This window comes from Chrysochloris asiatica, unplaced genomic scaffold (assembly GCF_000296735.1).
Source record: "Chrysochloris asiatica unplaced genomic scaffold, ChrAsi1.0 scaffold00059, whole genome shotgun sequence".
NCBI classification, from domain to species: domain Eukaryota; kingdom Metazoa; phylum Chordata; class Mammalia; order Afrosoricida; family Chrysochloridae; genus Chrysochloris; species Chrysochloris asiatica.
The window spans coordinates 15,767,842-15,780,271 of NW_006408577.1; the positions used below are offsets into that span (position 1 = coordinate 15,767,842).

Consider the following 12,430-nt stretch of genomic DNA (forward strand, 5'->3'; position numbering starts at 1 on the left):
AAAAAAAAAAAAAAGGATAACATGTCCATACCAAGAAGCTTCTCTCCCAACATGCCCAGCTGGTCCCCGTTGAGACCTCTTTTGGTGACAGAAGAAAACTGCCAACTCAGCACCTCTGAAAGCTGAGCCCATCGGGCACACGGTGGGTTCAAGAAGAAGGACAGATTCTGAGGAGGAAACATTCATCAGCTAGGGCCCACTGACAAGCCAGTCACAGCAAGCACTAACACATGAGCTGTCCCAAAGTCCAATCCCAGTTTAAATGCCACAGAAGTTCTCACGGTAGGGGAAGAGAAATCATGAATTAAGAGAGGCATTTTTAGAGATTGATTGTTAGCTGACTATTCAAATTCTAAGAATAGAACATGCTTGTTTGGTCGATATACTCATTAAAAAAAGAAGAAGAATGGCAATAAAAAGCCCCTTCCATAATAAAAGTTACATGAAATATTTTGTTCTCTGAGCCTAATCATAAAGCCCAAACCCACTGCCATCGAGTCGATTCCAACTCAGAGCAACACTATACAGGGGTTTTCAGACTGTAAATCTTGGCGGAAGCATACAGCTTCATCTTTCTCCTGTGGAGTGGCTGGTGGGTTTGAACCACTAGCTTTGTGATTAGCAGCCCAGCGCTGACCCACTGCATAAGCCGCGCTCCTTAGGAAAATGAAAATTCTCACCTATAACACACTGACTTGGTGCAACTTTTTCAGAATTCTCAAGAGAGGAGCCAGTGGCACAACAATGATGTCATTTATCCCTCCACACTGACCTTGAGGGGCTCTTTCAGACTTGGGGAAGCAAGAGCAGAGGTCTCTTGTTAACACTTGATACAAAAGCAGACGTGTTTGACATACCCGTGGTTCTGCCACCAGCATGTTGTACCACAGGATGGAGGCCCAGCCGCTGGGGAGCTGGCTGACATTGGAGATCACCACAACAGGCAGAGACATTGTCTATAAGAAGACAGAGACTTTGAAAACATCAGAACCACAGACATACGACCTTCAGACCCACTTAGTCTCAAAGATAGTCAGGGGATTGTAAATGAGCATGTATTTCATAGCTGAAAATTAAAATGCAGAGTTACACTCTTGTGTTCATTGTTGAGTTTCTCTTTGATATACCTTTCAGTTAAAACTAAGTGCCAATGCCTAACATAAAACATTAACAGGATATCCCACTGGAAACATTTAGCATCTAGAATCGGAAGGGTCAGTCCATTCTCTAGCTTCCTAAGCCATTAAGTTAATGCACAGATAGTATTGGCTGTAAAAGATTATGTTTTTAATTTTTTTTTTTTTTTTTTTTTAGCAACTAGGTAACTATCACTAAACAAAATTTAAGAAATAAAATTGCTGTAGCAGTGAAAAGTGAAGAATATAAAGTTTTCTACTTCTGGAGCAAGTCAATCTTACCTCAAGGTCAATTACCAAGCCCGGCTGGCACAACTGGGTTTCAAAGCTAAGGGAGTGGAGCTCTTCAGTCACAATGAGAGGGCCCTTAAAAAGAAGAGTGTAAAAAGGGATGAAACAAGTCACTCACTAGCAAGGCAACTGTCAAAAGCCTAATAAACACTGAAAGCTGTAAAATCAGCTCCAGTTCAAAAACACCCAGTTTTTAATCACCTTTCTCAGATTCCCTTAGTACAAATAAATGATTAGTATGCTCAATTAATGGAAAAGTTGGAGGTTCAAGTCTGAGAGATGCTTGGGAAGAAAGTTTTGCTGATCTACTTGGGCCTTTCATTAAGTGGTACCACTGGGTGGGTCCAAACCACTAACCTTTAGGTTGTTGTTGTTAGGTGCCTTCAAGTCTGTTCTGACTCATAGTGACTGTAAAGGGTTTCCAAGGAGTGACTCGGGGTTTGAACTGCCGACCTTGTGGTTACAGTCCAGCTCTTATCCTATAGCGCCACACCAGGATTCTTTATGAGTTGAGTGCAAACTGGTCTCTATGTCCAGCCCTGGTAGTAATTCCCTGTGTGTACTTAGCAGAGTCCTGGACACTTCTTATGACTCCATTTCTCCCACCTACCTGAAGAACACATAGAATACACAGCCCTCATACCTACCCCACTGAGCTCAGGCACCGATGGGTTTATGTGGCGACCATAAGGCACATGGGCAGAAGGACCTTTACCATTATTACAGACACAGAAGACCCAGAGCTTTTGATGCTCTTTCCTGCTGGCTCTGAACTGAGTGTCCTCAGCCACTGACCAGGGTACTAACTCGCCCTCACTGGACACACAACCAGGTTCGGCCCCTTTCACAAGACAGAAACTCACCTCATTAGATCTGGTGCCAGCATTTTTCTGTTCTTTTAGTTGCTGTAAAACAAGTAACCATCTTAGGAAATGGAACGTGAATTGCCAAAGTTTCTGTTTTCATTTATAAATCAGACCAAAGCTAGGATGAGGTGTCAACAGAGGATGTGAAATTTTCAAAATGCAGGGCAAGAGATGGACTAATCCTTGTTTGTGTGCATGAGCAGAAAGAGCTTTCCCCAGCAGTCTGAGATCACAAAATTACTACAGAGGGCTGGGGGCTGGGGAGTAGGTGGAGGTTTCGGGGGGAGTCAGGGCATGGCATCCTGCTCCCTCCCACAAAGAGTTCTTCCCTGAATGATCCCCCTCATGTCTGCCCAGGCTCAGGGACAGCAAGCCAGGTGAGGCCCAAGGAACTCCTGGCCCAACTAAGATTGTCCTCAAAAAGATTTCAATCTTGAGACCCAAGGGCAACTCTGGACTCCCTTAGAACGCCTGTGTTTGATTCGAGGTTCTTACACAGCTAACGTCTTAGCTTTGAGGGCTGTCCTTTCAAAAGATAGTCTCTAATGACAAAGGGTGTCTTGAACCCACAGTCTCAGAACCCAGGGAGAGCACTGGGCCCAGTACCAATATATCCTGAGGAGGGTGGGAGTGTCTGTGTTTCCAGGGAGGCAGGAGACGTTGGCAACCACCTACTTAAAACACCCTACATTCCCAATTACCAACCCCTACTACTGCAGGGGTTTCAGTGCAGGCAATGGTGTGGACAAGACCACCACAAAGGAGAATGTGAAGAAGGGGACTGAGGAGAGAATCTGGGGTGCAGCACACTTGGAGGGTGAGAGAAAGAACAGGCAGAGACGTAGGAACAATGACCTTTGAGGAAGGCCAGTCTAGAGTGATCACTGCATATGATGTATGTGCCAGCCAGCTTATGAAATATTTACTAAGATTGCCACATCCAAAACAGAGTTTCCTGGAAAGAGTGAGGGAGACAGCAGAAGAAATAGTTTCGGGATAGAAAGAAGGAATGGAAACCCCACAAGTGGTAGTTAAGAAGTTACTAGCCACAAACAATGGAAAGTCTTCTGCTAGGGGGCGCCATCCACAATACAAAGTGCCCCAGCATCATAAAAGTGCCCAGTTGTTGTAAAAAGACCTCAACAACAAAGCCTTCTCCCTCAAAATTCCACTGCCAATGAGTTGACGTTAGTGCAGAGCAACCCTGTATGAAGTGTGTAAAGTGGCAAATCTTTATGGGAGCAGAAAGTCTCATCTTTCTCCCTCGAAGAAGCTGGTGGGTTTGAACCATCAACCTTGCAGTTAGTAGTCCAGTGCTTATCCTACAGCACCATCAGGGCTCCTTCCTAATCAACTAAAGGGAATATAAAAGGAGAGGAAAACTAATCTTCCTACCAGGTGTCGAAATTCTGCCGCCAGACTTCCATTGGTAGATTCTTCCATGTTCATCACTTTCGTATGTGTGCCCAAAATGTTGAACTTTCTAAATCTATACAACACAGGATAGAAATACTTAAAAGGCATTGAGCTGTTGAACAAAGCATTAGACAAAGATATACAAAGCATGCCACCTACCCCTTTACTGTATTCTTCTCAACCACATCTCTGCAAAAAAAAAAAAAAGTATATAAATACATACATACATGTACATATTTTTAATTTGAAATACACTTAAATTAAAAAATGTATCTACATGTAAAAAATAAACTGTGGGTTTTCTTACCTTTTCATTCACTCACTCCCTCATGCTCTTAATCACCCAGTAGCAGCTACGCCAGGTTCTGTAAAGCGGACCTTGGCAAATCAGTAACCCAACTGTTAATTTCTCATCTCTATACTGTGCGAACCACAGCTACCTGACAGGACACTGTGAGGAGGAAATTGGTTGGTGTGTACAGAGAGCACAGAGCAAGCCCTCAGTAAGCACAGCTGTTGTTAAGTGCTGTTGAATTGGTTCTGACTCATAGGGTTTCCTATGAGTTCAGGTGGGTCTGGACTGTTGACCTTGTGCTTAGCAGTCCAGTGCTTCTCCTACAGTGCCACACCTGGACTTAATGCTATTAACTGGGCAATTACTTTGTCCTGGCACTGTGTTAAACATGCAGGACTCAGTAGAGATTTGTTTCCGAACTGAAAAGACCTTCCAATGGGATGGGCTTTATTTTCTTATTTTTGTTCTATAGCATCTTTAATGCTTTCAGGACATACCAGACTAATTGATTATTTAGAGGAACTAGCAAGCTGAATGGGAGTGCAGTGGTTTGTAGGATAAGCATTGGTTAGTGGTTCAGGCCTTCTAGCCACTCCATGGGAGAAAGATGAGACTTTCTGCTCTAGCAAAGATTTACAGCCATGGAAACCTTATACAGGGTCATTCTGAGTTGGAACCTACTCAGTGGCACTTAACAACCACAGCGCAACTTGTCAGTTTGTCGCACTGTCCTGGCTTGTGTGTTGCTGTGATGCTGGAAGCTATGCCACAGGTATTTTGAAGACCAGCAGGGTCACCTGTCCTAGTGGACAGGTTTTAGTGGAGCTTCTAGAATAATACAGACTAGGAAAAAGGAGAGCAGACTACTTTGGAATGTTTAGTCACTAAAAATCGAATGAATAGCAGTGTAACACTGTAGCAGTGTACCATGGTCAGACATAATGACAGAAGACGGAAACACTGATTAGGAACAAAACATTGCCAGAAGACAGGATCCTCAGCTTGGAAGGCACTCAAAATCTGACTGGATCCTCAAGGTAGAGTTGATCTTAGTGATATGGATGAAGCAAAGCTTTGGGGACCTTTATTTGTTTAGGGGGCACAAGTCAAAATGAAGAGAAACAACTGCAAACATCCATTAATAATTGGAATATGAAATGTACAAAGCATGAATCTAGGATTAACTTGGAAATTGTCAAAAATGAAAAGGAATGCATAACATATCCTAGGTATCCTAGGCATTGTTGTTGTTAAGTGCTATTGAGGTGGTTCCAACTCATAGCGACCCTGTACAGGGTTTCAATTAGTGAGCTGAAATGGACTGGTAAGGGCCATTTTGAATCAGATAATCATATGGCTTACTATGCTGGGAATGACAAATTGTAAAGAACGGAATAGCGTTTATCATCAAAAAGAACATTCAAGGTCTATCTTGAAGTACAATGCTGTCTGTGACAGGATAATATCCATACGCCTACAAGGAAGACCAGTCAGTACCACTATTATTCAAATCTGCACACTAACAACTAAAGCCAGTAATGATGAAATTGAAGAATTTTACCAACCAATAATCAATTTCTGTGTTTTACAGGGAATCTTGGTGTGGGGCTGTAGGATAATCACTGGACTGTTAACCACAAGGTTAGTGGTTCAAACTTGCCAGTCACTCCTTGGAAACCCTATACAGATTCACTACGAGTCAGAACTGACTGGACAGCTCTTAGCAACAACAAAGGTTTAGAGTGGTTTGTTATACAGCAAAAGCAAACTGATACATAGAGAAATCAAAGATGGTATGGGAGACAGACGGAAGTCCAGACTGTGCTTCACAGAACAATATTCTAACAGGAATAGGATGAGACAAAAAGCCAGGGAAAAATGGTCTGGATTATCTTAGATGGTTTTTAAACTGGCTAAATGGGTTAGTTAGCACAAGCCAACTAAGCATTACATATATCCAAGGGACACGTGACATCACGTCCCCTCAATGCTAGTGGCTAGGTCAGTGCTAGTCCTGGTCTAGGGGGCTAAGGCAAAACGGAATGGGCCTGGTCCATGGGGCCTAGGTGAGAGATTTTGTCCATTCATAGGTTCCTACAACCCCGAGGAGATGATGGTGATGACAGCAGGCTCTGTGTTTTGGTAAGTGCCATCAAGTCAGTTCCACTTCATAATGGCCTTTTAATAGCGTTTCCAAGGAACAGCAGGTGGGTTTGTACAGCTGACCTTGCACTTAGCAGTCCAGTGCTTATCCTATAGCACCACAACAGGATCCCATACAGTAGGCTCCATACAGCCTTCCAAAAAGCCAACTTCACTCCACAAATCAAGGAAGCCTAAAGGAGCTTCGACCTTGTATTTGATAAAGAGACTGGCCTAGAAGGATGGAGTCCTTTGGTTGCACAAATATCCCACTGTTAACTGAAAGTTTGGTGGTTCAAGTCCACCCAGAGGCTCCTCAGAAAACAAGGCCTGGTGATCTAATTCCGAAAAGTCAGCCACTAGGAAACCTACTTGAGCAAACTCGTGGTCACTACGACTTGGAACTGACTAGATAAATATGCATAAATATGCATATGATAACCCACTTTTTTAGTTCACTGAAGGTCTATGAGGCATATACATATTGCTAACAGCTCTAGGAGAAGCTCCCAATATTCAGAAAAGGAGTGATCAATTTAAATCTGCTGGGATCGGGGCTGTGGGCTGGGGGTGGGGGGGTGGGGGCGGGGGCTGGAGGGCAGCACCCAGGTCTCCAGTGATGCAAATTTCCTCCCAGCAAAGCCAAGTAGGACACTTGCTGATCAGCTGGCAAGTTTGTGCATTTAGTGAAGGAGTTAATGTAAACACAAACAACATTTTTACAGTATTTATAATTCAAATAGTATTAGAGACCACTTACTTATCAAACAAGACTTTGACTTTTAAATTATAATTCAGCTCCTGTAATTTCACGAGCAGCCTGAAAGAAAAAAAAAAGTCATGACATTTACAATTTATCTATTACAATGCATATATTATGCCAATTTCCTATCTATGGACATTTAGATATCCCTTCTCCCTGTCCTCATTTTCGGCTATAACAAACAATGTTGAATATCTATCCTTGTACATCTATCTTGGCATGTTTTTAAAGGATATTTGTAGGATAAATTTCTACCTACGAAATTGCTAGAGCAAAACTGGAACAGTTAATTCTGACAGAATGCAGCATTCGTCTACATCCCAGCCAGTAAAAGCTAGAGTCCTGATATGATGCTGTGGGATAAAGCACTGGACCGCAAGGTCGGTTTGAACCCCAGGGTTGGCGGTTCAAACTCACCAGTGGCTCCAATACAGGATTGCTACGAGTCAGAACCAACATGATGGCACTTTACAAAAGCTAGTGAGGGTACTGTTTCCCTAAATAACCTTGCTAACATAGAGTTTTACTAAAATTTCTATATTTTACCCACTGGATGAGTGAAAAACACTGAATGTTCCTTTTTATTTAGAAAGTAATGTTTTTATTTAATGTGTGTATCTAATATATATTGTGTGAAAAACAACAACAAACCCCCCTCACCCACAATGATAAAAATGAGAGTTACCTCTACAATGTAGGGTCTATAGGATGGAAGAAAGGAGGGCTGCAGGGCTGGGCTGACCATCACTTGTGCCTGTTACTTACAAGCCAGAGCCTTTGGGTAAGAAACCCTCAGGTCTCCCGGCTGGGGCAGGAAGTGGCGGAGATTTCTAGTCTCTCTCCCAGCTGTGAGTTCTGGAATTCCACAGGCACTCGGTCTGGTACTACCTATAACACCACTGGCCAGAGAAGCAGCACCCAAAGACCAAATAAACAGCACCTATATTTAGGAGTCCTGGTGGTCTGTGGATTAATGCGCCAGACCGCAAAGCTGTTTGAACTGCAAAGTCGGCGTTTCAAGCGCTCACCAGCTGCTCCTTGGACACCCTATACAGGGTCGTTATGGGTCGGAACCAACTCGATGGCACTTTACCACAACATAAAAAGGACCAGGACAGCACTGAAGGCCAGTCCAGCTCCATAGAGTCTAACTGTTCATCTACAGAGCCTGGGAAATGAATGCAGCCATTCAACAGAATCAAGGATGGTCATATGTTCTCACATGGAAACATTTCTAGTGTCTATTTATTTATTTTTAAGGAGAAAAAAGTAGACTGTAAATATGTATACTGGATATATATGTATAATAACCCTCATTTGAAAAATACAACATTTTATTTCCATATATTTTTATGGTATTGGAGGAGAATATTAAAGTACCATGGACTGCCAAAAGAACAAATAAATCTGTGTTGGAAGAAGTACAGCCAGAAAGCTCCTTAGAAGCCAGGATGGCCAGAGTTAGTTCTCTCATACTTCAGACGTATTATCAGGAAGGACCAGTCCCTGGAGAACACCATTATGCTTGGTAAAGTGGAAAGTCAGAGAAAAAGAGGAAGACCCTTGACGAGATGGAACGGCACAGTGTCAGCAGTAATGGGCACAAGCATAGCAACAATTGTGAGGTTGGCCCAGGACTGGGCAGTGCTTTGTTCTGTTGTGCATAAGATTGTTATGAGTCGGTAATGACTTGATGGCACCCAATAACAACAAACTTTTATGTGTGTGTCTTCCTTGAATATGCAGACCACGTTAGCTCTGTAGAATAAATAATGGGCTAGGTACCATAAGATTGGTGGTTCGAGCTCACCATCCACTTGTCGGCAGAAATAGGAGGCTTTCTACTCCAGCGAAGATTTAAAACCTTGGAAACCCTATACAGATTGCTGTGAGTTGGAACCAATGCAACACTAACAACAATTCACTGCATGTGTGTGTGTTAAGATATGAACAAAATTCCAGAAGGACAGACTATTGACTGTGGCTGCCTGTAGATGTTTCTATTATGACCACTTTGAAAATCGTATGCGAGGTGCGAACCCACTGGACAGTGGCACATCATAAACTCACATTCACACATACTCCGTGTAACTTGAGGGGTTCATACAGCTCAGGTCAGAGGCTTGAGGGGATGAGGCTGCTGGGAAACTTTACTCTCTGATGTAGACAGTTTTTCCATTTGAAGCCTTTTACAGTGGACACGCATTGCTTTTACAATTAGAGGAAAACTCCGGGGTGTGTGTGTGTGTGTACACGCACAGCTGAAAGCTTTCTATTTTGATACAAATAACAATTCATATTAAAGTGACTACTGCAGAGTTATTTCCTCTAAAGCACATCAATTTTGTGAGAGGAACTTAAGGATGCAAGCTAAGCAACCAAGTATAAATGTTACAATTTATTACCTCAACTTCACGGTGAACTGGACCCCAGTCTTCAGGACCAGTGGCCTCTGTGGATGAGTTGGCATGCAAGGCTGTCTTTCCACCACGAATGAGCTGTAAACATTCAGCAAATGATAGATACATTAACATTTCCATCAAGGTGAGGGCAATAAAAAATTATTTCCCCTAATAAAGAAAGGGGGTTAGAGGGCATAGTCTAAAAAAATCATTTGACAAGCTGGATAAGTAAGGTGATGCTTTCTAGTTAGTGAGAGGATTCCCAAAGCTAATTTACACTTAATAAAAATGAAAACCCTGAATTTATTTATGTTCATATACAAATCTGCATTAGAAATCAAATCTGCATTCAAAAACCTAAGTAAATGTCCCTAATTATTTCAAATATATAACACACAGACAATGGCAGACACAAGGTACCAAGGATGTTTATATTACACTAGGTTTGCAGAAAAAACAAACTTTCAGTTTGAACCCTTCTCCCCACACTATGGTAGTTATCTACTAAGCATATTCAGGATGTCCACTGTGACAAAGCAGTGTGCTGGATTCTGTTGGGAGAAAAGTATGCCAGACATCGACACGTCCCTAAGGAACTTCCAATTTATAACAAAGATGGCACAAGTCCTTACACAAACAACGGCAGAATAAAAGGTAGGTTGGGACAGGTTATAAAGAATAAAATGCACATCTGGAAGGGACATAATAGAACAAGGGGATGTTGAATGGCTTAAAATCAGGAAAGGTGTGCTCCAGGGTTGTATCCTTTCACCATACTTAATCTGTAGGAGTCCAGATAGGTATGGCGTTGTGGGTTAATGCACTGGACTGCAAAGTCAGTTTGAACCACAAGGCTGTGTTTAAGCTTATTAGCCGCTCCTCAGAAACCCTATATAGGATCGCTATAGGTCGGAACCGACTCGACAGCACTTAACAACAGCAACAATTCAAATTGTATGCTGAGTAAATAATCCAAAAAGGCGGATTATATAAAGAAGAATATGGCATCAGGATTGGAGGAAGACTCATTACAACCTGTGATGTGTAGATGATACAACCTTGCTAGCTGGAAGTGAAGAGGACTTGAAATACTAATGAGTACTAAAGAGTACAACCTTCAGCATGGAATTGCATCTTGATGTAAAGAAAACAAAGAAAAGATTCAAGCTGACAAAGACTTCATTTTGCTTGGGTCTACAATCAACACCCTTGGAAGCAGCAACCAAGAAATTAAACGACATATTGCACTAGGCAACTCTGCTGCCAAAGACCTCTTTGAAATGATAAAGAGCAAGGATGTTAATTTGAAGACTAAGGTGCGACTGACCCAAGCCAGGGTATTTTTAATTGCTTCATATGCATGTGAAAGTTGAAAATGAATAAGAAAAACTGTAGAAGAATCGATGCATTTGAATTATGGTATTAGCAAAGAACATTGCAAGCACCATGGACTGTCAGAAGAACAAACAGATCTGTGCTGGAAGAAATATACCTAGAATAGTCCTTAGAATCAAGGATGATGAGATTTTGTTTCTCATATTCTGGACATCATGCTTGGTAAATTGAGGCTTGATGAAAAAAAAAGAAGGCCCCCAACAAGATGGACTGACACAGCGGCTGCAACAATGGGCTCAAACATAACAACAATTGTGAGGATGGCCCAGGACCAGATAATGCTTCATTCTGTCATGCAGAAGGCTGCTAGGAGTCAGAGCTGACTCAGCAACACCTGACGACCATGCCTAGGATAAGGAGGTGATGGGTCCCACTTCATTTTTGATCACTTACATACATACTTCGTACATTCCACGTTCTGATTATTAATGGATGTTTGCAGCCGTTTCTTCTTATTTTGAGTTGTGCCCTAACAGCAAATAAAGGTACCAAAAGCTCTTCTCCATCCACATCACTAAGGTCAACTCTTAAGCAGGCAGCTCTTCGAAGCCCAGTTGTATTCTGAACACCTTCCTACCTGAGAGGCTGAACTTCCGGCTCTATATCTGACAGTGTGCCGCTGCTATTTATAAGGTTTTCAGGGGCTAATACCTCAGAAGTGGACCACCTATTCCTTCTTCCTAGGCTCTCTTAGTCTAGAAGCTCAGCTGATACCTGTCCACCATGGGTGACCTTGATGGTATTTAAAATACCAGAGGCATAGCTTCCAGCATCCCACTAACATAGAAGCCAGCACAGTATGACAAACTGATAGATGTGTGGTGGCAAAGAAGCAGAAAGGAGATCTGCTTTGGGACAGCAATAAGTAAAAGGGACAAAGAGACAAAGGGGCTTAGGGGCAAAGACCCGGGAGAGGGTATTAAGTAAGCTCAGAAAAGAGGGTGTGAGTACCTGAAACATGCCGAGGCCACGTCACAGAGAGGAGAGGACACAGATCATGGCATCAGACACTGCCAGTCTCAGCACAGAACGGCTGAAGGGTAAGAGTAAAATGTGATTACAGTCCCCAGCCTAAGTGGCCAGAAGACTGAAGGGCCACTTGCATAAAGGAGGAATTCAGGAAGCAGAGTGGATTTCTGGGAATGATTAAAGAGTCAATTTTCATTAAAAATTTATATAAGCTATGAAATCCTACTCGCCATGTGACCGTCAGCTTGTCATACTAAAGTGAATTGCTTGTTGCTGTGACGTTGGACGCTATACCACTAGTGTTTCAAATACGAGCAGGGTTAGCCACAGTAGACAGTTTTCAAAGGGGCTTCCAGAGTTAGACAGATTAGGAAGATGAATAAGTGGCCCACTTCTGAGGGATTAACCCCTGAAAACCTAAATGAATAGCAGTGGAATACTGTCTGGTATAGCACTGGAAGATAAGCCCCCTCAGGTTGGAAGGCACTCAAAATACAACAGGGAAATACCTGACCCCCCAAAGTAAAGTTGACCCCCCCACCCCATGACTGGATGATCAGAGCTCAACCAGGAGAAGAAAGAAGAGGAAAAAAAGAGTGATCTGATACAATTTGATGAACTTGTCCTATACCTATGGATGCAGTAACCCAAAAGAGGGAACAAATCTTTACAGCAAGAAACATTCCCACCCCCTCCACACACAGAGTAGACAGAGATGGGCAACTTGGACATTGTACACCCAAATTGGGGTGGGG

At 42.6% G+C, this 12,430-nt stretch overlaps 1 protein-coding gene across 1 annotated transcript in view; it reads right to left on the minus strand.

The window, feature by feature from the left end:
- STAT1 (signal transducer and activator of transcription 1, 91kDa) overlaps positions 1 to 12,430 on the minus strand; it is a 56,657-nt gene that overhangs the window by 20,715 nt on the left and 23,512 nt on the right. The window contains exons 9-16 of the mRNA XM_006864051.1: positions 9,315 to 9,407; positions 6,907 to 6,966; positions 3,869 to 3,898; positions 3,689 to 3,782; positions 2,291 to 2,332; positions 1,419 to 1,502; positions 858 to 956; positions 32 to 167 (exon numbers count right to left, since the gene is read on the minus strand). Of these exons, the coding sequence (XP_006864113.1) occupies positions 32 to 167; positions 858 to 956; positions 1,419 to 1,502; positions 2,291 to 2,332; positions 3,689 to 3,782; positions 3,869 to 3,898; positions 6,907 to 6,966; positions 9,315 to 9,407 (638 nt within the window). The remainder of the gene's footprint in view (positions 1 to 31; positions 168 to 857; positions 957 to 1,418; positions 1,503 to 2,290; positions 2,333 to 3,688; positions 3,783 to 3,868; positions 3,899 to 6,906; positions 6,967 to 9,314; positions 9,408 to 12,430) is intronic.